Below are 26711 nucleotides of genomic sequence, written 5' to 3'. Positions count from 1 at the left end.
ATCGGAAACAATATTTTGCACTCACTTCGTATTGTTAATAACATCAGAGAGCTCACGTTACTCTTCTGAAATGATCCAACGTCTTCTTTCCGGAGTGCAACTTCATTTTCAGTGCTCGAAAGGCACCTGTTCACTCTTTGACAGACAGCGTGGTTTGTTGAAACTTCTACAATATTACTGATGAATATGGATTAGTAGCTGCAGCCAATAATTGACTGATACGTCACTGATTCGGTGCAGAGTTTAGTTTGCACGTTTTTGAGCCAACTAGGAATCAAGAGGAATGAGACACATCTTATGAGTATAATTGGCACGTGAGAAGAGAAAAAAACCAGCAGTAACTGGACTGTAGGGACTATTTTGTAACGAGGAAAAAACTCTGGAATGAAAAGAGGCATTGGATAAAATCGCTAGTAAGCGTTGCGAGACTCAATTTGTTTGAACTAATTTTGAAAAAAATTCCGTATAACTCCATACTACATTATGCATACACTTATTGAAAAAAAAAAATAAAACAATGGAACTAATGCCTCGTCTTAGAATAGTCACTCTCACTCATTTCAAACGCGTATTTAGACATCAAAGACTTATCACGAAAAAAGGAAAGGGAAAACAGTATGACGAGAAACTTAAAAAAAGAAACAAAAATGACAAGATTCCCCGCGCCAGGGTTTGAACCCTGACCACGGACCGCATCATGGTGCGGTCAGATGCTCTACCCACTGAGCTGCGGGGAACTTGTCAGTAACCTAGGTCGAATTTTAAATTCATATGTTAGGTGTCCTACGCACAGCTAAAATCAAGCCTAGAAGCCTAGGAGCTATCCTACAGGACGACAAGAATCTCTTTTTCAATTGTTTGCAATTGACTCAATTAGTAAGGAAAAACTCTGTCTACCTAGGTTTGCTGTTTCTTTTTAGGATGACCAATTTTACACCGTAAAGTTCAACATGTTATCAGGTCTGTAAAATTCTCGATTGACGAATAGAATATATTTGTAAATAATAACAATAAACATTTATCATCTGTAGCCAAAGGAGGCTCAGCGACGTGAAAAAGATACGAGTTTAAAGGAATAATACATTCAGGGTTCAAGTTGTGTTCTCTGCCACACCTCTAAGACGTTGTCGCTACTGAACTATAGATGTTCACCCTGAATCAAAAATCACTTTCAGTTCAAAATTCATCGCGACTGAGGATTTACATGCACTCATACGAAGTGGTAGCATTAGGGAACGCAATAAAGGGAAGTTACGCACTGGGTAACGTTTAACGCAAGAAGAGGGCAGCATACAGAGATATTAAACACTATTGAATCTTGACGACCTGATTCGATTTAATAATATTTGGAAAATTGGGATCCCTTAATTCAAATCCTAGGGTATCCACAATATTTATGAACTGTCCTTACATTTGATTGCAAATAATCCTAAACAAAATTCACAGCTAAGCCTCTAAGGTTAAATAATACCTTCAGCTCGCACTTAATTACTATAATTGTACATCTCATTTTGAAAACGTAATTTTAAATAATTTCTCTACGTAACCAATGGTATCACAATATTCATCTTTCACTGGTCACGTAAGTTGTTCTGTCAAAAAAATCGAACCGTTCAAAATACAACTAAGTGTCAATTCCCCATCCTCTTTTAAGTTGCACCTTAAAATCTACGTTAGAGAAAGCAAGTTGAAAACCACCTAATACGTAATCCTCAAGAACGGTATGTGTTTCAAATAATGTAGGTTGGAAATTTTTGTTCTAGGACAAAGAGTGACTTCTACATTCATATTTTTATCCCGTTCATAAAAATAAAATTCGCAAGGCTGATTGTTGATTTTTTATGGGAATTCTCCATCTAATCTATTCTTGATTTCCCCTCATTTTGCACAGAAGTTGTAATTTAAGCACAGAAGTTGTAACTCCATCAGCTAATTTAACCGGTATCATCTTTATCTTCATCGTCATCTTCTGTCCGTGGTTGATCATCGATCTCAAAGGTACCGAATTCCTCAAAATCTTGATCTTCTTGTAGGTCAACAGGCTCAGGGCCTGCTCCGTCAGGCTGCAAGAGACCTGGGGAGAATAAAGTTGTGTTTAGTACGGTTGTTCAGTGATAGTGAGACTTGACATATCAAGTGATCTTTCTTAGACTATAACAAGGTAAGGCTTGAAGTTTACATGTTTATACGGATTTGTAGTAAGACTAGATACGGTTCCCGCTTATTTTGTTAGACGTCGCATTTCAACGGAGTATCGTTTAACTAAAATCAAAGTATTCTCCATAGCCAATAAGAACAAGGTTTTACATTAACAAGGAACCAATGAGAACTCAGAGTAAACACATGTTCACGGTGCAAGTCTCAATTATTTTTTTTATTCTACACCTGATTGGCTGAGAGAATGGCGCAAAAGTTTTTGAGCATTTACAGAGCGTACTTAAACAAAACCAATCAGACCTCGATTAGTTCCAAGACTCGATTAAAAATCGGTTCGCCATAAACTTACAAAAGGCTTGTTTGGTATATAATTAAGACCCAGCTTTATATCGTATGCAAAGAAAAATTAATTTGATATTGAAGAGGACCATAAAAAATTCTTTAAGACAGTAAGTAAAATCAAGAAATATAAACTGTTAATATTCTCTTGGTGAAATATCGTTGTCTTGTTGGTGACAGGTCCGTCACACGAACCTTTTCGTTTCGAGCCTCGAGCGACCTTCGCCAATTTGCCAAACAACTTTTTCTTTGACTTCTTATGCTGATCTTTCTGTTGCTGAAATAAAAGGAAAAAGAACATAACCGGAAGGTCGCGCCCAACGGATAAAACAGAGAGAAAAGAAATCACATTGATCTTTAAGTTAAGCCTTATAACCCCAAATTTTAACCTAGATCTTAGCTAAGAGAAGGAAATTGCAGCATAAATTTATGCCAATACCTCCAGGGGCACCACATTTAAATATTTTGGGCGCCCTTTTTAAGCGAAGGGCTCTCCCTAAAATTATATAAGGGGGCCAACTGGGTCTTCTTTGACAAATTTCTAGAATAAACCCCGAAACATCTTATCAACTTACAAAGCCTCCTAAAAGCATTCGTGCTTTATCTTCTTCCCTGAGAGAAAGGAAAAAAAAAAACAAGAGTAGATCACTTGAGCCCCGATTACACAATTGCATTTTTAACTAGTCTCATGCCCTCACAGCTACACCAGACTAAACATTTTCGTTTAAATTTCGATCATTTTTTTCCCTGTCCGAAATGTTTACATAAGCAAATATATGTGACGCCTTGAGAAGGAGTGTTTTCAAAACATTTGAGAAACGATGTTCGAAAGTTTTCGTTTCCATTAGCTTCTTATGCGCATAAGAGTTTGATGATAGGCGAAACTATGAAAAAGGGTGGATAAGACCAACGGACATCAAATCTTATGGTTTTGTTTACAAACACACACTTGTAAGTGGTCACAACCTGGTACAACTCCTCTTCTTTATCTCCAATTCATAATTCACCAGCCTACTTCGCAGCTGCCACCCATCACTGCCGCCACAGTGAAGTTGCGTTACGTGACAATCAAAATTAAAAACTAACGAGAGGTGTTGCGCTTCTTTATATTCTTAGTAACAGCTGCGAAAAAGAAACTCACTTGGCTTGTGATTTGGACTCCTTGGTTTCTGTGCCATGTCCTCCTACAAGATGAAGCTTTTCCTTTATAGCCTACAAAAAAAATAACAATCAAGTTTTAACCGGTAAACAAACAGAAAAACCAAGTACTTAAAGAAGGAGACCTGAAAGTTATGATACAATATCTCCAAGTCTCAACTTGTCTTCCGACCGAGAAATACATAATAAAAATGAATAAATGCAAACTGGTCGTCTAAGGGTAAAGGAAAGGTCTATTGTGAAGAACTTACTTGTGATACAAGCACATTGACACAGTCTTTCTTCATGGCCATCAACAGATCATGCCACGTCCATGTACGATTGTGATACTCTAAGGTGGGAATGAGCAGGCTGAAGTCATGAACATCCATAATGTTCCTGTCTTTTTCGCCCTAAAGAAATAAGCGACATAATGCTGATTAGAAGAAAGAATATACTTACCTTAGAAGAGGGGAGGCTAACATGGCTAAAAAAATGGTGGGAAAGGGTGGAGAAAGCGAACATGGATCGACTTGTGGAAAGTTTTAAATCGTCTTTTTACCCCCAACAGACGATTGTTAATCAACCTTACATTACGACAACATTCACTTAACACCAACAAAACTTGAAAAGTATTGTTGATCTTTTATCTGAATATTGCTTCAGGGGAATAATTGAAAATTCACGAACATAAGTTAATAACAAACCTTGTAGCTGACAAGTAAGGACACTTCAGGGATCTTTACATAAATAAAAGAGTTATTCTTAGAGGCCCTCTCCTGGAAAAAGCAAATGTATTTCCATTAGGTGATTAATTTTTAAAGTAAACACAGAACAAAACACTTCATTTCAGCTGCATATAAAACTTAAAGTAGTTAAAGTAATTCCCCATCAGTGCGTCGTGCTTCACTATCCGCAAACTATTATCACACTAGTGTCCAAATCAGACATTAGCGTAGTGTCGTAAATCAGACATTAACCTCCACAATCAAACACTAGTGTCCAAAATCAAGCACTAGTGTCCAAAATCGGACACAACTGTAAAAAATCAGACTCTGGTGTCCAAAATCGTACGATACTGTCCTAAGTACCCCGGGGAAATTTTGCAAATTTGGGCGCAGCGCATCATCCAATCAACCACCCCACCCCCCCCCCCCCCTCCACCTTCACCAACAAGAAAGAAAACTTTCTTATATTGTTAAATACTTGTGGAGATCACGTAACACAATCAGTACACAGCTTACCTTCATTTTGTCAAGGTCATCGTAATCGCTGATTCGTTTGTAAAACGTACTTTTCTTCTTTGTCTGTGGTTCAAATGGATACGAATGATAATAAAAAAAGCATTTTGCGTGATAAGACCAAAAACCGGCTGCGCACAACTAATGTTACCCGTCCCCTCCCTTGTGTTTTGCTCTTTTGTGTTGTATTTATCTGAGTTATGCCACAAACTTTACACATTTATTGTAATCTTCAAATGCCGACTATAGGAATGGTTCATTCGCGCTTGAGTTATCAAAAATTAAACCCCAGAGATCTAGTTCGTAAATCGCACTCGTGACTGCTATACATCTCGTTGAAAAGCCCTTCAGGAAATTTGGTGTTTACACATTCGCCAAATTTGATTCTCTTACCCCTTTATCCTTGTTTGATGGCGACGTAGGAGGATAGTCTGTCAGTGTTGTGTTACTTTTCTTATGTCTGAAGGATTCTATGGAACTTCCTGATACTGCAGACAGAGAACTCGGAGATCGCTTCAAAGATGTCGCTTTACCACCTGTAGGAGGACCTAAGAAATCCTGATAAAATATAAAAGGACAGAGTGCGTTTCTAGCGGAGCTCGCAGAGCGTAGCCCCATAATTATACAAAATGGTAGTAGTAACCCATCAAGCCGAGAAAATTTGGACTTTCGACCGTACAACCGTACAAGGTGCTACTTTTAACATGCGTGGTCAACTGTACCGCGGGCACGCCAAAGCCACGGCTTTGTCCAGGAGTCCATTGGTCAGTGCACTGGGCTCCGAGTCGGACGACCCGGGTTCTAGTCCTGGCCGGGGCAAAGCGTTGTGCACTTGGGGCGTGCGGGGAGCGACTGAGAACTCCATGCAAATACGTTCAAGTATGCCCCCCACGGCGCGGGAAAACGAAAGTAAAGAAACGGCGACTGGTTTCCAACCGGCATTTGATTGGTTGAAAGGATGGCGCAAGTTTTCTTGACCAATCAAGGACGGAAGTAAAGCGAACCCAAAACAACCAGGGATCATGTTCGACACTCAACCAAAAAGTGTTCTTCTCAGTAATCAAATGTTTACATTTTATATCTGTTAGCATGCGTTTAGACGAAGATGAAAAAAGGTTTTGTAAAGAAGGGCTGTGGTAGCTAGTTGAATCGTATTCTCTACAATTTAAGAATGTGTTGGAGTCAAACTGCCATGGCCTGAAAAATGTTCCGCCTATTTTACCTCATCTTCGTAAATGAACATCTCCTTTTCCTCAAATTCCATCCCTGGCAAAATTAAGACACAATTGTTTCATTATTTATATACACCTTCCTAAAATGAACTGATTTTATGAGAAGGGCTTTGCCTACATTGAAGAAGGACACGTAAAAGTATTGGGGTGAGAACACACTACTAACCTCTGAATCCAAGCTCTACTTCTCCCACTTCACCCTCATATTCATGCTCTCGCTGGGGAAAGAAAAACACCATGACTTTCTTGAACAAGCGGTGCGTCAAGCGAACGGCCAGCGGACATACGTTCACTTCAAAATGCTCCTTCACTCCAATTCCTCCAACTGTAGAAAGAAATGAACACACATTTTTTCTTCATGGTCATGCCTAAGAATAATGAATATAATGCCCTGAAATCTGCACTAAACGGTATCCTCAATCACTTATACTAATTCTAGAATCGAGAAGTTTTGTTCACAAACCTGGCGGCCTCACTCTACTGAATATCCGTACAGCCACGGCTCTGTCCACGTGACCCTTACCGCTGACGTCTAGCGGGCTCATAGCATCCTAAATCAGATATACAAGAAAGAAACAGATGAATAAAAGCGTCACTCCTGAGTCCAGTTCGCTTACCACTAAACCACTACGTCTTTCAAGCTCTAATAGAAATCAAGGAAATTCTCAGTATAGTCAGCTTACCTTATAAATGCTGTTGGGTAACAGATTTCTGACGTGAAACTTTCCCAATTCCAACCGATGTTCTACAGTGGAGCCCCTGAGAGTAGTTTTCCTGTAACTAACAAAGTCATTTGAAAGAGTTATTGGATCAATATCAGTATCTGAGCAACTGCCCACCTACCCCTCCCCTAACCCAAAATTAACCTTAACTTGTTGTCAATTGACTCTTGTTGAGTTAGGGGAGGGGTAGGTGGGCAGTTGCCCAGATACTGATATTGATCCGAGTTATTCAACAGGAAATATATCCTTTATGTTGCTGAGTAATCTGACGAGTTATGAATGGCCAGTAATATATACCGTGGTCAACCGAAGATAACATTTTTGTTTCTAGAACGTAAGGGCACCTCTACAACAACCAAAACAAAAACAAAAAAATAAATAAACAATTACATCAACAACACAAATACACATCATCAAGATTTTAATTCTATAACCCTGTTGTTTTGCTTGAATTCCACTCTAGGCCTAAGCTACTTTTCAACAGCAGGTTATTTACCTGAAGTCAGTTAATTTTGCATCGGCTATGGCTAACTGTCCGTCTTCTTGATTCAGCTGCCATGAAGCATGATTGAAGTAAACTTCAGCCAGTTTAATCACCTCCGCAGTGGTAACTGAAAAGGGAAGCAGAGAAACAGAAAAAATTATGAAAATATCGTATGTGGCCTGTATATATATCGCTACAGGATGGAACAGGATGGCAAGGCACAGCAGGGCAGGGCAGGACAGGACAGGACAGGACAGGACAGGACAGGACAGGACAGGACAGGACAGGACAGGACAGGACAGGACAGGACAGGACAGGACAGGACAGGACAGGACAGGACAGGACAGGACAGGACAGGACAGGACAGGACAGGACAGGACAGGACAGGACAGGACAGGACAGGACAGGACAGGACAGGACAGGACAGGACAGGACAGGAAAGGAAAGGAAAGGACAGGACAGGACAGGACAGGACAGGACAGGACAGGACAGGGCAGGACAGGACAGGACAGGACAGGACAGAACAGGACAAGACAGGAAGATAAGATTTCTGTGTCATGTACTCGACGTTCACCTGATCTTTTTTTTCCATCCTATCACCTTTGTCATTTAATTATTTGTTGTTTTTTTATTCACGCAAATATTCTCAAAATGTGCTACACATAAGACGAAAAAGGCATAACGAGTGCTGCGGACTGAGAAAAATCCCAAGAAACTACCAATCATCTAGCGCGTATGATTCCCTTCAACTCGACTCTCTTTTGACCAATGAACGAAGGACCATTCAAATGGTTACCCACTCGATCATTGCAGTAAGACCTTTGAAGAACAGTCTCACCTTTCTCAGGCGTAGGCGTGTCCAAATTCATCAGAAAGTCCTTGTACGCACTGCCAAATATAGAAGGAAAAAAAACATTTATTAATATTCAGCGGGACAAAACAGCTGTTTCTGTATAATACATGGAGGACTGTTTAACTCTCCAACTTCTCTTCACAGTATCAATCCTGTTATACAGTTCTCTTAATTTGGCCAAACCTGAACGATGGAAAGCGCCATCAGTATGTTTCTTGTAGAGACATATGTAAAAGCCAAAATGTTAGGGAACTCGTCCCAAAGATATCGAGGAAAACCCATGGCTCCCAACCTGGAGCCACAGCAGCACTCTTAGCTCCACCAGCTTTAACAGCCACTGGGCTTAGAGGAACGTTAGTCCAAGTTTTGAAGAAAGAGGGGTATCTATCATGCTTTAAAAAATTAACGACTAATCACCTTATCATAATTTTCAGTTCAGTGCTTGAAGAACTCAACTTCTCCTTTAGCTGTATGATTTCTCTCTCGATATGGATAACAGCATCAGTGAGCCTGAACAAGATAAAATTCAGGGTGAGGAATCATTATATTTTCTTTCGCTTCGTTTTCATCCCGGAGTAAAGGAGAAAACTGGAGTCATTTGATTGTGATCGATAAAACCAGAGACGATAGGCAATATATTTTATACGCTGATCGCAGAAAATTGTTCACCTGATCAAACAATCAGTTTGCACTATATACATCAGGCAGTTTTTTATGGTGGCAGACACACACGACGGAAACAGCTCTGTGCTTGGTCAACAGAAACAGGCGCCAACTCACCCAATCTGGGCTTAAGTAAAAAGCAATCGGCGACAATTTGGAAATTTGCGCTTTCCCGCGCTTAGGGTGGTTAACACGAGTTCACTTTGGGTTCCCATTTGCTCCTTGAAGTATTCATCATAGTTCTGATTGGCCATCTTTATTACTTTGGTTCTGATCTTTACAACACGCAAACGAAATATGCCCTAACTGTTGCACTTAAAAAGTCTTACTCTTGATCATTGATGGCTTCCTTTCTTAACGTGTTCACTTCATACAGCTCTCTCTCTAACCTCCGCATTTCCGTCTGAAGAGATCTACAAACAAAAACAACTCAACTGTAAAAAAGACCACAGCGAAACAGAACTGCTGACGTCTCATGTTAGGGTACTTCACTGAAGTCTAAACTGAACTCTTAACAGGGCTAACACACCTACAAAATCAAACAAAAATCTTACCTTATCCCTATCTTTGTTTGGACAAAAGGGGGCACATTTTGAGGCGTTTTAGTTTCCGGATTTTTTTACTGCGGGAACTTATTTTTGCAGACTAAGGAAATTCTCCTCAATCCACAATACACTTGTAAAACCTAAACCTGTAAAATTACTATGCTTCATGGTAGGGTTCCATTGAACTTTGGTGTCTTGCGCATTACTATCAATGTTGTAGCAATTTTTTGGCTCAATCATTGATACAATTTATTTGCAGGCTTATAACATCCTTACCTGACAGTGTTCTGCAGTCTAAGAATTTGAGCTCGTTGATCTTCTGAAGTGGAAAGACGTAACTGAAACCTCATTCTCTGGAGTCTGTCAAACGCTTCCTGTTGACATATATATATATATAATGATCACTATGTAAGGGTATCTTTATTGAGCGGACGGTAACGTGGATCGTATGGTGTTTGCTTTAAAGAAGTTGCAGTAAAGTTGAGTTCCTGCTGTTGAGTAAATGGAAACTACTACCCACCTTCTTTTTAGGTTCTGTGTACAACACAACATTATGGGCAATGTCAATGAGCATGGCGAACTGAGCCTGCAGGAAAGAAAAACAATAACATCAGCAAAACTGGCGGACTTCTGTTTAGGGATAAACGAAGGATAGATGGGTGGGGAAAAATTTCCTTTGTGAGGGGAAAAGCGGAGGGTCTTTACTTCACAAGCGTTGTGCAGGCATTCGACACCAGGTTCGAGCTAGTTTACCATCATAAATTGCCAGTTTCTCTTGACAACGGGGGTGGGGTAGGGAAGTGTCACATGCAATTAAGTTGCAGTTGAATCGAGAATTTCTTTACACAGAACTTACAGAGTTAGTGGAGATCTCCAGCAACTTGTGTCTGATGGTGAAAGTGTTTACTGCCACGTGTCTGTCCTCTCGGAGATGACTGGAATGCGATGGAGGCTAAAATGAGTGACAACAAATAAATGTTGGACAAATTGAATTAAAACTACCAGCATTATCATACAGTCATATCACTCAAGTTTTCAGCAATGTTTTGCATTTAAGCAACAAACTTTTAACAACTCGGTTTAATGTTTTGAAATTGCCCCTTGAGCAAGACAGAAAGTTTCCATCCTCCTTTCCTCTTTTTCACTCATAAGAGGCTTTCACTATGATCTGCGCTCACGGCAACCAAATTCAATTTTTTTCTACCTCAATGTACCTAGTTGTTTGATAGCTTTTTATTTAGTATAAAGGTGGAAAAGCCAAACACAAAGAAATCACAACGGCGAAATAGAAAGAAGGAGGGAGGCAGTAGTAGACTCTGAGAAGGAACTGGAGAGTGGAAAAACACAAGTTACCGAGTCGCCCAGAAGGATTGAAACTTGTTTCTAATCAGGGGGAGGCACATTTTTTCGGCAGCCAATCAATGGCCGACGTAAAGAAGAACCCATAGGATCTCGGACAAAACCAGACTGCCATCGACAATCAACTGAAATTGCTCTGTCATGCAAGAAAATTACATTAGATGAAGAATTTCCTTTAGAATTTACTCACCACGACTTCATGCGCATGTTCTTCAGCAACAGGATCCAAATCAGGACTGAAGCTCACAAAATGAAATTCACAGCCGCAACGAGCCACAATCCGCTGTAACTGCGTGGGCTCCTGCCCTGTATTCCCAACATCTGCATCTACCATTCCGCCAACAGCCTCTCCTGACCCCACGATGTTGGCCAGGTCAGCTATATCGAACGAGTTCTTGTTTTGCCGGCCCGTGATCACTGAGGTATTTAACCAAGGAGTGCTGTCTAAACCAATATTGTCCTCGGCACCTACAGTGGCAAAGTACTGGAGAAAAAGGAAATGATTACCTGTAAATGATCACCAAAGATAAAGATCTTGTTTTGTTAGGAGCCTGTGTTTTTTTCTTCGGTAAATACCTGTAGATTTTCCACATTTCCCACCCATGTCTTCTTGTTAAAGAGCTCTCCTTTGCTCCACACTGGAGTGTGAAGTCTGTTCAATATCTTGGCATTACCAGCTGCAACCAGTACACATCCTTCAGACTCAATTCCTTTGAGAACGATCTGTGAGTTCACCAATGCAACTAGCAAAAAAACAAATGGTGATATAACCTTCATGACTTAACTCTGTGTATTATCTGGTAGCGTCAGATTTCAGTGCAGTTTTCTGTAATAATTTACCAGGAGATAGCCACACCGTATGCTATAAAGAGAGCCCGTTTTCCCTTGCTCTTACTAGAGATGTTCTACCTGAGACCGATACTGTCTGTCAGTCAACAAAGTACACCTTTTCAAATGAGGCCTACTACTTACTATGCCAGTTATATTCGACGACATCATTTGTTGTACTCAAAGCCACTCCATGAAGTTGAGCTTCTGTAACTTGCTCGTGTTCAGCGGTACCCTGAAGGAGTTAAAATAACTGTTATTTACAGTTTAGCCTTCGGTGAAGAGGAAAAGATGTTGAGTATGCCTTTTTCACTTTCTCTGACGGTCTTTGTAGTCTTCTCAACAAATAGAGTTATCTAAACCTTAGGAATAGAGTATTTAGTATTTTAGTATGCCGGTTCTTAGAAATGACATCCACAGGAGTTTGCAACTTAACAGACTATTCTTAGAACCATTTCGAACGTGACTACCTCTATGGATTCTACGAAATGACGAAAATGGCTTCGCGTTACTGTACCTCTTCAGCAAACGCTACGAACTTCAACTCCTTTTCCATAACAAGTTTTTCCAGCATGTTTGTTGCTGACACTGATCGAGCCTTGGCTGAAGCATCCAGTGATCCTTTATACTCATCCTGGTGGGCAAAGTGTGCCTTTGAGTTTACAGTTACAATTAACTCTTTCAGTGCTCTTTCCACCCTCGAGTAAAAAATGATTACCAGCTAACTATCAGAGAAACCTCACAAAAAAGCCGGCGAGTGACACGCCATAAAATGTAAATGTATTAAGGAAAACCAAAACAGGAACTACTTCAGAAGTTATCATTACAATCATCTTCCTTCGATCATGGAGCCACTTCGTTCAGAATACTTATCACTTGATGGGAATTGTTCAATACACCTTTTAAACCTTCAATAGTGCTGTGCCGTTTGGTGATGGCACCAAACATACCTGTTTGTCCTTCTTTTCCACAATTGTGAATTTTAGAGCATCAGCGGAGAGGTTTTTCTTCAAAACCTGATGGTAAACAAAGAGGACCGTTATAATTTTACCAAAACTTCATATGATTCATAAACAGTGATCACAGTGCATCTGACCTGAGCATTGGTGTAAGCTTCAAACAGACCAAATGCTATACGACGGTTGGTTAGTGTCCAGGCTCCCTTCAAGTCATGGCACACAACGCGATGACTGTAGTTCTGTTATGTCGGAGAAATATTGATAAAAACAAATTAGCTTAACCGTGGGATGTCCTCCGCCTTGAGTGAAGACGAAATGATGATGACATGATAACACCAGATAAGGAGAACTCTAGGTTCAATTCTTAACTAGGATTTCAGTGATGTTATGCTCTTGGATAAGGCAGCATTTAAACTGGCTTGTTTCCCTAGCAAGCACATCCTGATCGACATAACCATTAGCAAATAAAACGAACCAAGGAAACGTGTCGAGAGCTAAACTTTCTGAATACAAATTACCATCAAACACTTCACAATCTCCTCCGAAAGTTTCCATGTCCAAGAACCGGCACGACAAGTTTTGATCAAGAAGCCTAGTAGTCATACATTCCCTCTTGGCTTGACCAGGATAAATATACATGTAAATGCAGTTCATGACACGTCATTCTTCCGAGTGCAGCAGGCAACTGCCACAAGCGGAATTTTTACCCATATAAATACAGCTTACCTGAAGCTCTGGTGGAGGGCCGTCTATACATGATTCTTGTTTCTTCGACGTTTCTTGACGAGAGTACTCCAACCTGCTCACAAAGAAGAAGAAAAGCGCTGATGCATTAATAGCATATTCATGTCGCATATTCACATGTAAGCAAACCTAAGGTCGCTTTTTATTTGTCAAATGGTCCTGTCCATGAATGAAACGGGTCAGTTCTGAGAACTAACTCAACTGGTTGTGTTGTAATTAGCCCTGTCGTTTGAGTTCAGCCAGTTCGTTTTGACGCCCCCTACATGCTCATTAACTAAATAATTCAAGGTCCTTCTCGTAAAGAAACGCGCCCAAGAGAACAGGTATTCATAATCACAAGGAACTGTCTACTGTTTTCCACTTACACTGGCAAGAAGCACTTCAAGTTCAGCCAGACCTGATGAATGGAAAGCGCCCCATTCATTCCCTTTTGCGCAGAGTCCCCGAATGCAATAAAATGACAATGTCACGCATTTTCTGTTAGCACATACAAGCAAATGAGCAAATTGTCTTGCACTAGCTAGGAACAAACGACGGTAAATCTCGGCCATGATTTGTTTTGCGAAACTTGAATCTTGAACTTTTGAAAATTTAATTTTTTTGAGTATTCACAACACAAAACTCGCCTTGATGCTGCAAGAAGATAGTACTTTGTGGGTTCCAAGTCTATAGAACTAACCTGAAAAACAATAGAATGATTTTAAATAAAGCAAAATCGTTTTCGTTAAACCACAAAAACCGTTTGTTTTTCCAAGTACTCACTGGGTTACAATTCATGTTTTGATTCAAAAGCTTCATCAATTTTAATTCTTGAAAGTATCGTAAGACTTTACTATGAGAAAAAATCCAACGAAACACACACCAGTTCACAGAGTTGCGTCTTAATGAAGCTGAATAGTGATGTGCATATATTTTAAGCACACCTCAGTCAGTATACGAAGTTGTCATTTACAAAGCTAAGTAATCGTCGTTGTTAGGACCTCAGCAGTAAAAAGGTTCACCCTTTGACCCCTGAGTAAGACTAACACCTAATTTCTCCTTGCAATAACATCCCTGAATCAAAATTAAGGTCAAAAGAATAGAGGAAATAATCCCCAATTAAAGAAACTCTCGATTTACACAATTTTTTCTCCGCAATAGAGAACAGTATAGAGAATATGCATACTGATATTAGGATGTAAAAGGTTAAGAGACACCAACACACCTCCGCATACTCATCACTGCTTTCCTTTCCATCCACTTCTTCTAAACCGTACAAATGACACGTAACATTCAACACTTCACTTCGAAGTTTAGCTGCACTCCAGTCAGCAGCTGGTCTCCGCACCAGGCCATCACGATGCTCTCTGAGCGCCAGGCGGTAGGTGGTCTCTAGAAAACCGTTCCCTAGTGACAGCTCAAACCCTCTTTGTTGTGTAAATGAGCCCCAGTACCACCAAGAAAATTCGGGAAAATGCAGCGATAAGTTGACCTCCCTGTGGAAGGTGACATTTAGTTTAGTACAGCATAGATTTCTCACGTAACATTCAGCTTTTGGACTCGCGGGTATTTTTGAAGGAGGTTGAGAGAATGATCGAAAGTTAGGCAAACCTGAGACGCATTCGAGGGTTGGCATACCTCCCAAAATTCACCCAACACCACTCGTGTTTAGTTGAGGCTAAGTAAATTACTAGTAAAGTCTATTGTGAAAAAAAAACCAAAATTCCAGTCACCATTTCTGAGAGAGAAGATTTGATTTCCGCCAAAATCAGCTTTAATTTCGTTGTCTTATCTTAAATTTGATGTCTGTGAATTTATTACGTCTCTCTTTTTAAAGCTGTTTTAATAAAATAACGAACAAAAACAAAAGAAACTATGAACAATGTGCTAACCTATAATGTCGTCCAAGAGGACGCTTCTTCACCCGGTTCCGTTTAAAATAAGTTCCTCTCTTGATTGGCCGTGACACATACCACAACACCACAGCCTATAACCAAATGACACAAATGAAGCTCTCCAATCGCGTTAATGTCTAAACTTAAACCTAACTACAATTTCCTCACCGTGCACAAATATCTAATCGCGTTTTTTTTCTTATTGTCATCAATCTAAGTCCAAATGCTGTTCACCAGAAATATTCTGAATACTTTTGGAAGCTTACCTGATATTTCTGGAACCATCTAAATGTGCTGGCAAACATGAACAGCTTGGGTGGGTCGCTCTGGGAGTAGTCCTGTCAAGTTAATTAAACAAAGTCAACAAACTCTCCCTTCTGACAGCTGTAGATTTTATTATAAATTAGTAAGGATAGTTTCATGTTTTATCAAGCTGGTAAATATATTAAAATAGCTGGATTTAAAAGATTTAAAATTCATGTTCATTATATTATGCACTTGGGATGAATATCATTGATACCATAAAGTGAACTCTTTCATTGAACAAACCTTTTTATTGGTCAGTCCTGTTTCTAGGGAAACGTCTAGAGTAAGGTTTTGAGATCTGAAAGCTGCATATGAGTCATGAACCTAAAAAAAAAACAACAACTCAAAATCATTAGCAGATAATTACTAACCATCCCTTTTGTTTCTTGCTGCATTCCTACATACCTGGTTAGGAGCCAGTTGTGGTATTTTGTCTGGAGCACACTGAATCACTGAGTGATGATCATTTGGATCACCCTGACAATGCCACTTCATGCTTGTGCTGGAATCAGGATCAGACATTTTTAGCAATTTTCAGGTGTTGAAAATAATTCAGGATTTCACTGGTTTTGCTTAACTTTGCTCTTTCATTTGCCTGGAAATTCGCACAAACCTCTCCACCAATCAGATGCAAAAGTAAAACCAACTATGACTTTGCCATTTGTATTTTTCCGCGCTCAAGGGAGTGTACACGCGTTTAAATTGAGTTCTCCCAAGCAATGCATTCTTTATGTACCCTTTATCTATCCTGATTTTCATCCTGCTTTCTCGTCGACGTTTAACTCACCATAATTTAAATGCAGGCAAATGGAGAACCTGTCGATCATCATACTTAGATGCTGCCCTGGTATGCAGGTCAAAATCACCTTCAACAACAATTCGACCTGGAAAGTAACCAGAACAGGTTGCTCAGACTCGTAATGCTAAAGAATGGCTCCTCGTTTGAAAGTCTAAGATAATCAAGCAAGATACTTGGAGCTACAGTTTAACTCCACGAAAAAATAATATCCATTCAGCACAGGGGTATCAAAGAGGATAGAGTCTCTTCGAAAACGCGTACGGAAACAGGGAATTGTTTCATTCACATACCATTGGTCCAATCAAACTTAGCCTGTTTCCACTCCCACTGCATCCTCTCTGTAGTATCATAAGGATTCCTGGATGCACTAAAGTACAGGTACCATTCGCGCATGGCTAGGTGGAGATGGCCATGATACAGCAGGCGCATCTGTGGGATGAACATTTAAACAATCACCACAAATTATGGCAAAAAAACCCTTCTTTTTCACTTTATCTCAAACTTATCACCATTTTTCATGAATAGCATTTTTTCAGTCATCTATCTGCTATTTCACACTTTATAATACCTCAAGCTACGTTTGCGTTCCCTTGGCTGGAGTCAGCGGGCCCCTTTAGTTATCAAAAAATTACAATCAAACGTTCGTTTAAAACATACTTTGTCAAAGAAAGGAAGAGGCTTGCTTGCGTCACGACTTGGAGAACTCAACTTTTCTGCAAGAATAATATTTGGCACAGTGTTAACAGAGAGAAACTTGCTCCACAGGAAAAAAATTGGATCATAACCAACATAAGTCTACTATAATTTTGTAGTTACCAATGGAGAAAAAAAATTGTAAAAATTAATAATACCAAATGTGAAAGACACCATAGCTAAGATAGGTTCAATGTCCACACCCCACGCCATCTCAACAATTTCTGCATCTGAAGTACAAAAAATAAAGTATACCATACACATTGAGCCACAATAAGAGTATTATAAATTCATCCGTTTTAAAGTGGTTTCTCAATAACGACGAATCGATAAAACAGATAGTTTACCACACTCATTGACGACATATCAACGATTTCCCTTTTTAAAGAGCTCGGACCAGAGTGAAAAAAAGAACCACCTTTCAATTGTATGTGCTCTAACAACACATTAGATTATGCGCCTTAAAGGTGTGCAGTGCAACATTAAGCACCATGAACTTTACATACCAAACTTCAGATCATAAAAGAACTTCAAGGAACTTAGACTTCGAGATATCGTTATATTGTCCCAAGGCTTGCCAATTTGCACCACGGCTTCTCGTTTGGCTGAAAAATAATTTAAAAAAATTAGTCTGTAAAAGCTGCAGTACTGTAATATTAGCCTCATTCAGTAGAACCTTTATAGATCGACGAGGAAACCACAATTAAACGCTTAAGTAAAATGAAACATCAACGTGGCCCTGCAAAACAGCACAATAACTCATCAAAAACATACCTCGGTCTGCTGGTTTTTGCTCCGCACCAAGAAGCGTTCCTTGTAATTCAACTGACTTTGAGGTAAAAATTGGCTGAGGAAAATCTCTCAGACAACACTGCAATGCGGGCATAGAAAATCGTATCAATCAGTATTTACTTTTGCAAAAGAGTAAATATTTCTAGCCGTGGAGTAGCATTTGATAAAACGGCTCACTGACAAACCTTGTGTGACTGAAGTTGTCCTTGAATTGTCCGGCACCACAGTGTTGTAAACTTAATTCCTGAAGCTGGGTATGGGCTAAAGTGGAAGGACGATATTAGTTTATCTGATCAACAGAAGTCATAACACCTACCTTATTTGGACGGTTACTTTATTCAATTGCATTTTTATGCTAGTGAGGATGATAGCAAGGACAGCACAGCGCCCCACCGGAGTAACTTACGTGACTCTCGCTCTTCGCTCCCACGCTCTACATTCCTTCACTCCACTTGCACCTGCCTCCACTCCCCTAAACCTCTCCCCCACCCCCCACCCCCCCATGATAAAAGTGTTCTTTTATGCATACTACCCGTACGTAATCACAGAGCGGATGGTTTGGAAATACGAGTTTTCACACCTTTTTCGTACTGTTAAAACTTATTGTTATTACAGGTAATGTGAAAACGCTGACAAAGGTACAAACAGAGGCAAAAAGGAATGAAGTAAGTTACGACACTCAAAACTACATAATAGATTAAGAAAGAGCATGCATGTACCTATCACTGTTGAGTTGTTTCATGATCTTCATGGCCTTTTCCTGTCCATGGTAAGACTCATCAGCCAAAACAATAAGATCCAAGCCGTGAAACTCCCAGGTCAGCAGAGCAGTTCTCATCGGAGTCTGCTCATACAGAGTCTGTTGTAGCACATCAAGAAAAAATGTCACCTTGCATCAAAACCTTAACAACGGGCTTACCAAAAGTTAGATGATGGTAGGCATATCAAAAGGTGGTGCTGATGGTAATTAAAATTTAAGAAGACTTCCCCTGGTAAACAAGGATATCGAGACCAGTGCCACGGTTTGATTTGTTTAGTTCAGAACTGCTCGTGAACAGAAGATTGGGTTAACTGTTTCAGTTAGGACTTTAAACCAAGTGAATCATTCAACTCTTTCTATTTCTTGTCCCAGTGAGAGGGGGGGGAGGGAGGGGATGGACGGGGCGGATAAGCTAAGGTTGTAACCTCAGGGACACTTTTATTCCTTCAGTCAATAAAACCTTCTAAGGATCGTCTTCTTGGTCAACTTTAAAATAACCTTACTATCACGCAATACTTGTAGAAGAACTGGTAAAGAAGATAATGAGAGAGTGATAATCCATGGCTTCCCTGGTTGGCGCTTTGTTACAGGGTAACACAAGTACATGCATGTCACCTGATTGGAAGAATTCTCACGAAATCTGTCTAAAGGAATATCTAAAATCTTTCTTTCGTGATACGAATTAAAAGGTAAGATACATGTGAGACGTGATGTGAACCTTCACGTGTGACTTACCTGGGACCTTCGAATGTAGATCTGAGAATTTTTTTCCTCTAAAGACCGCTTCAGTTCTTCTTCTTTTTTCACTATCATAACAAATTCAAATCAAATCAGAATCTCCACTGTAAACATTTCATTCTCTGACGAATTTGGTTGGCACAGCAAAACTTGTAGTTTTTAAATGTTGTTATGTTTTTCAGTTGTTTCAGAACTTAAATACAGTATCCCTCAATCCTTTTGAGGCCAAGATATTCATAGGAAGTCAAAATAGGGAAAAAGCAGGTTTCAAGGGAGCTTTGAAAGTGTGTATTTGTAATGATCCGTTTACGTCACTGCGCGCTGCCACTCGTCTGGGAAAGCTTTGCTGTATCCTCATCATATGCAAAACGAAAACCATTCTCAACTTGCTAACTTCGTGTCCTCACTCCTTCGATCATCCACGCATGTTTATATTAAGTTCTGATTTGGCTCCTGGTAATATTGACTCTCAGGATTATGCCATATTCTTTTCATGATTATGATCATTTGTATTACAGATCATCTCATTTGTTATTTAACGAAGCAAAACCCCCCTGTGCCACTGGACTCCCATAACCGCCTCTTCAGGTAACCTAACCTGTTAGTAAGTTTCCAGGCTTCTTTCGGATCTCATCTAACTTAGCTGCCAGTAGCTGCTGTCTCTCGTCCCACTGTTCCATCTCATCAAGCAGTAACTGAGGAAAAAGAGGAAAAAATACAATTGTACCAAAATAATATCCGCATACAATCCAGAGGGCCATCCAGGCCTGAACAAACACCGTCTTTAGAAACATCATTACACTACCGAATAAGGGGAGTAGTTTTTAAAAAAACTTTGGTGCTGCGTCGGTGGGAGAGTATAGCAAGGTCATTTGGTATTATCAACTGAGCTGATAACGTAAATTGGCCACCATTAACCCTTTAATTCCCAGAAGTGATTGACATGAAACTTCTCCCTATAATATCCATACATTATTCTGCAAACAGGTACTGAGAATATTCGATCAGGTAGAAGCTGCTATCTGATCTAGCACCAAGTTCTCATAGCTAATTTACAAGGAAATGTATAGCAGCTGGAGGAGAGGATTAACAATCAGATCTTAAGAGTTAAAGGGTTAAGAGTTTGAAAGCTGACGTTTCGATTGTTAGTCGTTCGTCAGCTGAGAGCGAATGGCGAAGGGCTACCACTCGAAACGTCAGCTGTCAAACTCTGAACAGTGGCCAATTTACGTTATCAACTCAGTTGACTATACCAAATGCCACTTCCGCTCAGGTTGTCGAAACGTCAGTCACCACTACCGATAACAGTCCTTCTCAGGACTACACTCACCCAGACGTTCAAACTACACTATTACATGAAAGAAAATGTTTGAAAAGTGTACATACAGCATAGTTGTCCCTCAACTTGACTTCGAATGGATCATCTTCAATCTCAAAGGTTATTCTCTTTAAATTGAAAAAATTATTTGGGGTTAAGGAAAAAAGGATAAGAACAAAATAAAACGTATTGGTAATTAAAGTTATACAATAAATAAAAGTTTCAACCATATATTTTGTATTTTTCTAACATTCAATACATCTAAAATTAAAATGACCCAATGCATTTACCTCAAAATTAAGCCATAAATCTGGAGGAAGTTGTTCGACGTAGGACTCATCCTTGGGTTTACCGTGAAGTGACTTTAGCATCTTAAACACATTAACAAGCTGAAAAGAGGCAGTGGTAAGCCTGTGAAAAACAACACTAATACTATCTTTGAATTTACTAATAATGTTATGGAAGAGTATGGCTCTTTCCTAAGTGGGGACACTGAGTATAAAAAATGAAACAGTTCAAATCCAAATATTCACCCTGGCTGAAGGCAAAGCATTTGTCTATGTACAAGCAGAGGTGATTAACTTGAGACTGCTAAGAAACAAATCCAGCTGAGTGGCTGAGTGCAACCTTCACAATATCAATTTCTTTTTTTTTTATTTTTCAAGCAAGCTGTTGCAAGTGTAAAGCAAGTGCATCTGAGCCTTCATAATTTCCTGGCACTCACCCCACGCCACTGTGTCTACTCTCCTGAATAACACAAACACTTAAAAAATTGACACATTTTTTCACAGGCTTTGCCCTGTGGAAAATTCATGTACAACGTAGGGAATTAAGAAAGGGGCAAACCTCATCTCTTGAAGCAGCAAAATTAAACATGAAAGGAAAACAGACTTGTGTCATTTCTGCCTGAATAATCCTATGGAAAAATCAATGATTCAGTGCATTAATAAAAACCTAGTTTGTTGGTAATAAAATTTAGCCATTCCAGTAGGGCAAGGATACAACAACTTATCTTGCAACCAAAGTTACTGAGTAGTGATTTACCAACGTTTTTTGTGATGAATACAGGCTCAGTGATTTAGTTAATACAAGTACAATTGTACAAATTATCACTCTAAATATTTATACAAACCATGTTGTGTTGTTTTGTGTTTTCAGCTCCCTGAATTGTTGTCTCGCTTTCAGAACTTCCTCGACTTGCTGATGTCTCTTAATAGAAATTGTCTGAGTAAAAACAAACATTACATTAAGGTTGTTGCAAATTTACTAAGCAAGTAGCATTTTAATGAAAAGACCATTGGGTAGTATCCATTCACACCCCTGAGTGAACAAGACACTGTGTGAGAAGAGAGTGTTAACCACAACAACAACTCCAACATGCTGATCAGTCAGGGGCTTAAATAACTTTTTCCATAAGAGGCTGCTGATAGTGTAAGAAGTGGCTGTGCCCAGAAATTTAATGCCACTTTCTCCACTGAAGGGGATTCTGGTGGTATGCTAAACAGACAGTGGTTAGAGGTCTTATGGGCAGCAGTAGACTGCCTGAAGACAGCTTTTATCCAAACTCCCGGTCAGTACTTGAATGGAAAACATTTCAGTTCCCAATCAAGTGCATTACCTTTAAATAGTAGTAGTCAATACCATTACAGAAGCCTAAAGAAGAAAAAAAGTTTACACACAAGAAAAACAAGAAACAGAGAATGTGATCATCTTAACTTTGAAAAATAAAACAAACCTCACCTCAAATTTAAATATGCTTTGATTATCAAAGAGTAAACCAGTATAGTCAGATTTCATATCCAGTGCACCATTTTCCAATGACAATGAACAAATCTTGCATTCTACACCAAAGCTTTGGCAAAATCAAGAAAACAGAAACTTTTACATTTCTAACAATTTCTTGATATAGTAAATGTAGACAGCACATGATCTGCTTGCTGGAAAATTATTGTGTTTTAATTAATTAGGTAGGAGAGAAACATACCTGGTCTTTGGTGAAGTTTGCATCTGAAATTTAACCCATGTAATGTTGCAGACAAGATGAAGGGGTGTGCTTTCTTTTTCTGGTGGAGAACAATTCTCAGTATCTTTCACAGATGCTTGTAGTAAAGCTGTAAGAAAGCAAAGCAGTGCGTAAATGATCTGTGAGATCTGTGAGGGGATCTTACATGCTGTGTATTTTAACCCTCTCACTCCCATAACAGGTTTGAATCTGTGTGTTGAGACTCAAAGTTTCCAAATCACACAGATGTAATTGGTCCTACTTTATTGTCCTTACATCATGTGCTCTAGTTTGTCCCATATAAACATCTGCCTACCTCTCAGTTCAGCACCATCATCAGTTAGTTCTTTCATTCTTTCATGAATGGCCATGTGTAAAGTGGAATCCCAACTTATCAATATTTCTTTAATAGACATCAAACAAGTCTGTAAGATGAAATGTAAACAAAAACTATTTGTTTTACTAATATGAGTACAAACCTTTTTTAAAATAGCCACCCTGGTAACCTTTCTTTTACTTTCAAGTACATTAGCTTTTCTGGCCAGTACAAAATAATTAAAACAAGACTTTCACAAGGACAAGAAGGCCACTAAGCATGCACTTTTGGGAAAGGGGGCAAACAGAATCTGTTTTGAGGAATTCAAAAATAAGAAATAATTGCTTAGATGAATAAAGAAAATCTGTGTGTACTCTAAGTGGTTGAGCATTAGAGCACATTTTGGCATAATCACTCAGCATTATCCAGCAAGCCATCCTTTCCCTCAGCAATAATTGCTGAAGATGTGATATCAATCTCACCTTTTCTCCTGAAATTGAAACAGTAGCAAAAGGGATGCTGAGAAGGTCACTTTCTATTTCCACAGAGACGACACATTTGTATGGCACCTGTCAGCAAACAAAAAAAAAAGTCCCAAATACTTTAGAAAAGAGAGAGGGTAATTTTAGAGAGTTTAGTCTGGTAATTCTTCTTAAAGAAAATATATACTTAAGGAGCTTCACTGTCCAACTTTACCAACAAGCAGTCTTTCTTATTGGGACTGAAACTATGAAGCAATAAAGAAGAAGAGGGAGAAAGAAGGCCATGCTTATCTCAGAGAAACACCTCGTACCTTTTCTAATCCAATCAGACGACATAGTTTCATTCCAAAGATTTCATTGTTAATTGACCATTCAGGAATTGATGTTGCATTCATTACTACCATATCAACTCTCATCATAAAGGAATCCACTCCTCCTGTGCAATACAAAGTGACAAATTTTAGTGTACACTTGGTAAGGTGATGATCAAGCTGTGAAAGTAAAAAGTAAAGCCTTTATACAGGCCCAAGTGGCCCATGGGGTCAGCGCTTAACTCCAGTTTCCTTTAGCTTGAAGTGGAGTATTGCTACTCCCCCCTAGATGGGATGCTGGTCCATCAGAGGGTTACCCCCAGCATATTTGCTGGTACCCATTTGTACACCTGGGTGAAGAGAAGCACTGTGAAAGTAAAGTGTCTTGCCTAAAAACACAGCACAATGACCATGGCTAGGGCTCAAACCCGGACCAGAGCGCACTAACCATGAGACCACCGTGCATCCACACAAAAGCTATAAAGCAGACTTAGACCCAACATTAGTCCCTAAAAATCATGCTAACATCATTTAACATTATTGCCAGAAAAAGACTAGACAAACAATAGCTGAAAAAACCTCGTGATGTACAATTGTTAGAGACCTTGTTCTATGATGTGATTAATTCAGTACTCATTGACCATTATATCCACAATGAACATATACACCCATCTGGTAAAAATGATCCCATCTTGGGTGATAAAATGACATTCTAACCTTCTAGTCCTCCAAGATAAAACAAGTTAACTGCAGAAACTCTAAAATCCAAATCAAGCACTGTCAAGAAAAAAAAAATTCATTACACTATATAAATTGCAAATGAGGTGAACATAAGAGTTACACTGATGCATTACATATTTTTTCATTGAAAAAAGTGCAAAAAAGTTAAGGAAAAATATTAATATCAAATACCAAGTTATCATCTTAAAACAAGTAACCCAGTTATTTCTTATGCTTTTTAGGTAAAAGTTAGCACTTGAAAATTTTTCTAAAGATTAGTACTTGCACTCATGCCATAGACCTATGCAGCTTGAAAAATGACTTGCTTTTTTCTAACTTTCATCTGAAATCATTTAAGTACCAGCACACGTCTTAAGAATGGTGTAATAGTCACTTCTTTTTTTTCAGTGATTTATACCTATGTGTCTGCTTGTGGAATTTGTTTCCTCTGTAGTATTTTGAGATTTAAAAGAACTCAGCTTCAACCACTCAAGCAACAATCTGCATACATCATGTGACCACTCAAGGAACAATGAACTCACTTCGCCAGTCACTCTAACACTGGCTGGTATCTCAATACCTTCCATGAGTTCAGTTGTCACCTAAAATAGACACAAATGGAAACTTACAGCCATTATCAAAATTGAAAGTGGATATCATTTTGAAAAGAGAAAAATACAATAACTACATGGGCAGGTTCAGGTATGAGTTCAGACTGGATTCATCTGTTGTGTTCTTAGGCAAAACAGATCATTTATGCCTCACCTCTCATTACACAGAATCATAAATGGGGAGCAGGTATCAGTGAAGTGTTACATAATGTTAATGCAATAGCACTCAAGATTACCTTAACACTGCAGCCTCCAAGAGCTAGCACTCTGCCCCAGACATGTTTAGAAGAACTTGGAAGAAGGGACTGATAGTCTTGTAAAGTGTTTAATAAAACACTATTCTTAGAAACTTCAACAAAAGCTGTTTGACTTGTATCCATATATAGATAACAGTTTTCCAGTTGTAGGTTGATACTGGTTGGCAGGAACACCACATGAAAAGTGTTAGTATTTTTCATACGGGTGAATAGTGCTCATTGCGTGCACTGATTGATTAGCAAGTACTCTTCACCTCTCAGCAGCCAAAGAGACAAAATCACGCATCAAGATGTATTTCTGACCATTTTTCAGTGTATTAACAAAAAACAAAAATGACTTTTTGGTTTCCGTGTGGCATATACTATCAATTATTATCCTCAGAGTTGGTGAAAGAGGTGGATATTTCCCTTGTAACTTGGTTGCTTTGTAAATATCCACCACTCTTCAGCTCCACTTTGGTGAATAATAGTGAAGTATTTTAAAATATTTGTCTAGAAACAGGTTAAGAATGAATTGGAATCAAATGAATCAGAACGAACTTCCATGATACCCAAGGAGAGGTGAAACATAGTCCCAGTATATCCTGCTCCTCTACTACAATACTGTAAGCATTTAAGGAAAATTAAAACACACTACACTATTATTTACCTAAGCTCCCTTCCAGTGGTAACATGATGCAAATCTGTTTAGATAACAGACAAAAAAAATTGAGACCATCCCTAATTCACCATTTGCAGTCTGTTTGTTTTGACTTTGAAAGCTCAAACAATAAAAAACCCTATCTCATGTGAGAGTAGGAAGGTGGGGTGAGGTGGAATGGGGGGGGGGGGGCAGGCGATCCCTCTTATGTTTCATGCATAAATGTTAAAAAAAGTCATGTGTCATATAAAAGGGAAAAACTTCAAATCTCTTCTCTTGTGTACAAGGTTTCAAGGAAATCTTGAGAAAAATATGAAAAAATTTACATGTCACTGACACTTAAGGACGCAAATGATTCCTTTGTACTTGTTAGTAAATTCACCCATCATACCTGTCTTTTTGTCACATATCAATGTTGGCCTTCATTGAACATGGCATCAAGACCCTCTGTCACCCTCTTGTGGGCCAGTGGTACCAGCAGTAAGACATTTTGTGCACAAGACTCATATGTATGATAACTTATTTGCATGATTTTTTTGTCCACAAAACTTACATGCAAGTCCAGTCCAGTAAGTTATCCCAATTTACCTTGTGCTGACATTTTGACATCCCCAGTGAGCGATGTAAACACAGCTTGACTCAAGGGCTGAGCATTTTGATGAGGAAGGGAAATGAACATACTTGTGGAGCAATCTGTCATATCTATGGAGGTTGTCACCTCCAACTCTGCAGGAAGTCTGGACAAAATACTTATCTTTGACCTTCAAGGAACAAGAGGAGAACAAGCATATATCAAATTAACAACAATGATTAGATCAGCAAAAAGAGA

The 26711-nt window shown here is 39.2% G+C and overlaps 1 protein-coding gene across 1 annotated transcript in view; it reads right to left on the bottom strand.

The window, feature by feature from the left end:
- Positions 1-1316: 1316 nt before the first annotated feature.
- The window catches only part of LOC131790570 (bridge-like lipid transfer protein family member 2), a 30840-nt gene continuing 5445 nt past the window's right edge, over positions 1317-26711 (bottom strand). The window contains exons 15-70 of the mRNA XM_059107787.2: positions 26471-26643; positions 25892-25925; positions 25222-25399; positions 24793-24976; positions 24372-24431; positions 23655-23779; positions 23344-23430; positions 22862-22970; positions 22528-22654; positions 22284-22395; positions 21676-21767; positions 21390-21459; positions 20834-20932; positions 20612-20671; positions 19824-19920; positions 19223-19293; positions 18447-18586; positions 17913-17988; positions 17710-17806; positions 17442-17540; positions 17094-17165; positions 16900-16955; positions 16533-16671; positions 16231-16327; positions 15849-15945; positions 15687-15767; positions 15404-15475; positions 15135-15229; positions 14468-14738; positions 13890-13942; positions 13246-13318; positions 12657-12758; positions 12511-12576; positions 12078-12194; positions 11705-11795; positions 11309-11475; positions 10923-11216; positions 10230-10325; positions 9894-9959; positions 9650-9747; positions 9158-9241; positions 8583-8675; positions 8151-8200; positions 7325-7439; positions 6790-6886; positions 6570-6657; positions 6273-6431; positions 6097-6140; positions 5268-5432; positions 4878-4940; positions 4341-4412; positions 3906-4046; positions 3638-3708; positions 3072-3108; positions 2692-2773; positions 1317-2074 (exon numbers count right to left, since the gene is read on the bottom strand). Of these exons, the coding sequence (XP_058963770.2) occupies positions 1935-2074; positions 2692-2773; positions 3072-3108; positions 3638-3708; positions 3906-4046; positions 4341-4412; positions 4878-4940; positions 5268-5432; positions 6097-6140; positions 6273-6431; positions 6570-6657; positions 6790-6886; positions 7325-7439; positions 8151-8200; positions 8583-8675; positions 9158-9241; positions 9650-9747; positions 9894-9959; positions 10230-10325; positions 10923-11216; positions 11309-11475; positions 11705-11795; positions 12078-12194; positions 12511-12576; positions 12657-12758; positions 13246-13318; positions 13890-13942; positions 14468-14738; positions 15135-15229; positions 15404-15475; positions 15687-15767; positions 15849-15945; positions 16231-16327; positions 16533-16671; positions 16900-16955; positions 17094-17165; positions 17442-17540; positions 17710-17806; positions 17913-17988; positions 18447-18586; positions 19223-19293; positions 19824-19920; positions 20612-20671; positions 20834-20932; positions 21390-21459; positions 21676-21767; positions 22284-22395; positions 22528-22654; positions 22862-22970; positions 23344-23430; positions 23655-23779; positions 24372-24431; positions 24793-24976; positions 25222-25399; positions 25892-25925; positions 26471-26643 (5794 nt within the window). The 3' untranslated portion in view covers positions 1317-1934. The remainder of the gene's footprint in view (positions 2075-2691; positions 2774-3071; positions 3109-3637; positions 3709-3905; positions 4047-4340; positions 4413-4877; positions 4941-5267; positions 5433-6096; positions 6141-6272; positions 6432-6569; positions 6658-6789; positions 6887-7324; positions 7440-8150; positions 8201-8582; positions 8676-9157; positions 9242-9649; positions 9748-9893; positions 9960-10229; positions 10326-10922; positions 11217-11308; positions 11476-11704; positions 11796-12077; positions 12195-12510; positions 12577-12656; positions 12759-13245; positions 13319-13889; positions 13943-14467; positions 14739-15134; positions 15230-15403; positions 15476-15686; positions 15768-15848; positions 15946-16230; positions 16328-16532; positions 16672-16899; positions 16956-17093; positions 17166-17441; positions 17541-17709; positions 17807-17912; positions 17989-18446; positions 18587-19222; positions 19294-19823; positions 19921-20611; positions 20672-20833; positions 20933-21389; positions 21460-21675; positions 21768-22283; positions 22396-22527; positions 22655-22861; positions 22971-23343; positions 23431-23654; positions 23780-24371; positions 24432-24792; positions 24977-25221; positions 25400-25891; positions 25926-26470; positions 26644-26711) is intronic.

The sequence above is a fragment of the Pocillopora verrucosa genome, chromosome 2 (assembly GCF_036669915.1).
Source record: "Pocillopora verrucosa isolate sample1 chromosome 2, ASM3666991v2, whole genome shotgun sequence".
Taxonomy (NCBI): domain Eukaryota; kingdom Metazoa; phylum Cnidaria; class Anthozoa; order Scleractinia; family Pocilloporidae; genus Pocillopora; species Pocillopora verrucosa.
The sequence above is the reverse complement of the archived record's forward strand: the minus strand, read 5'-3'. Positions and strand labels throughout refer to the sequence as shown.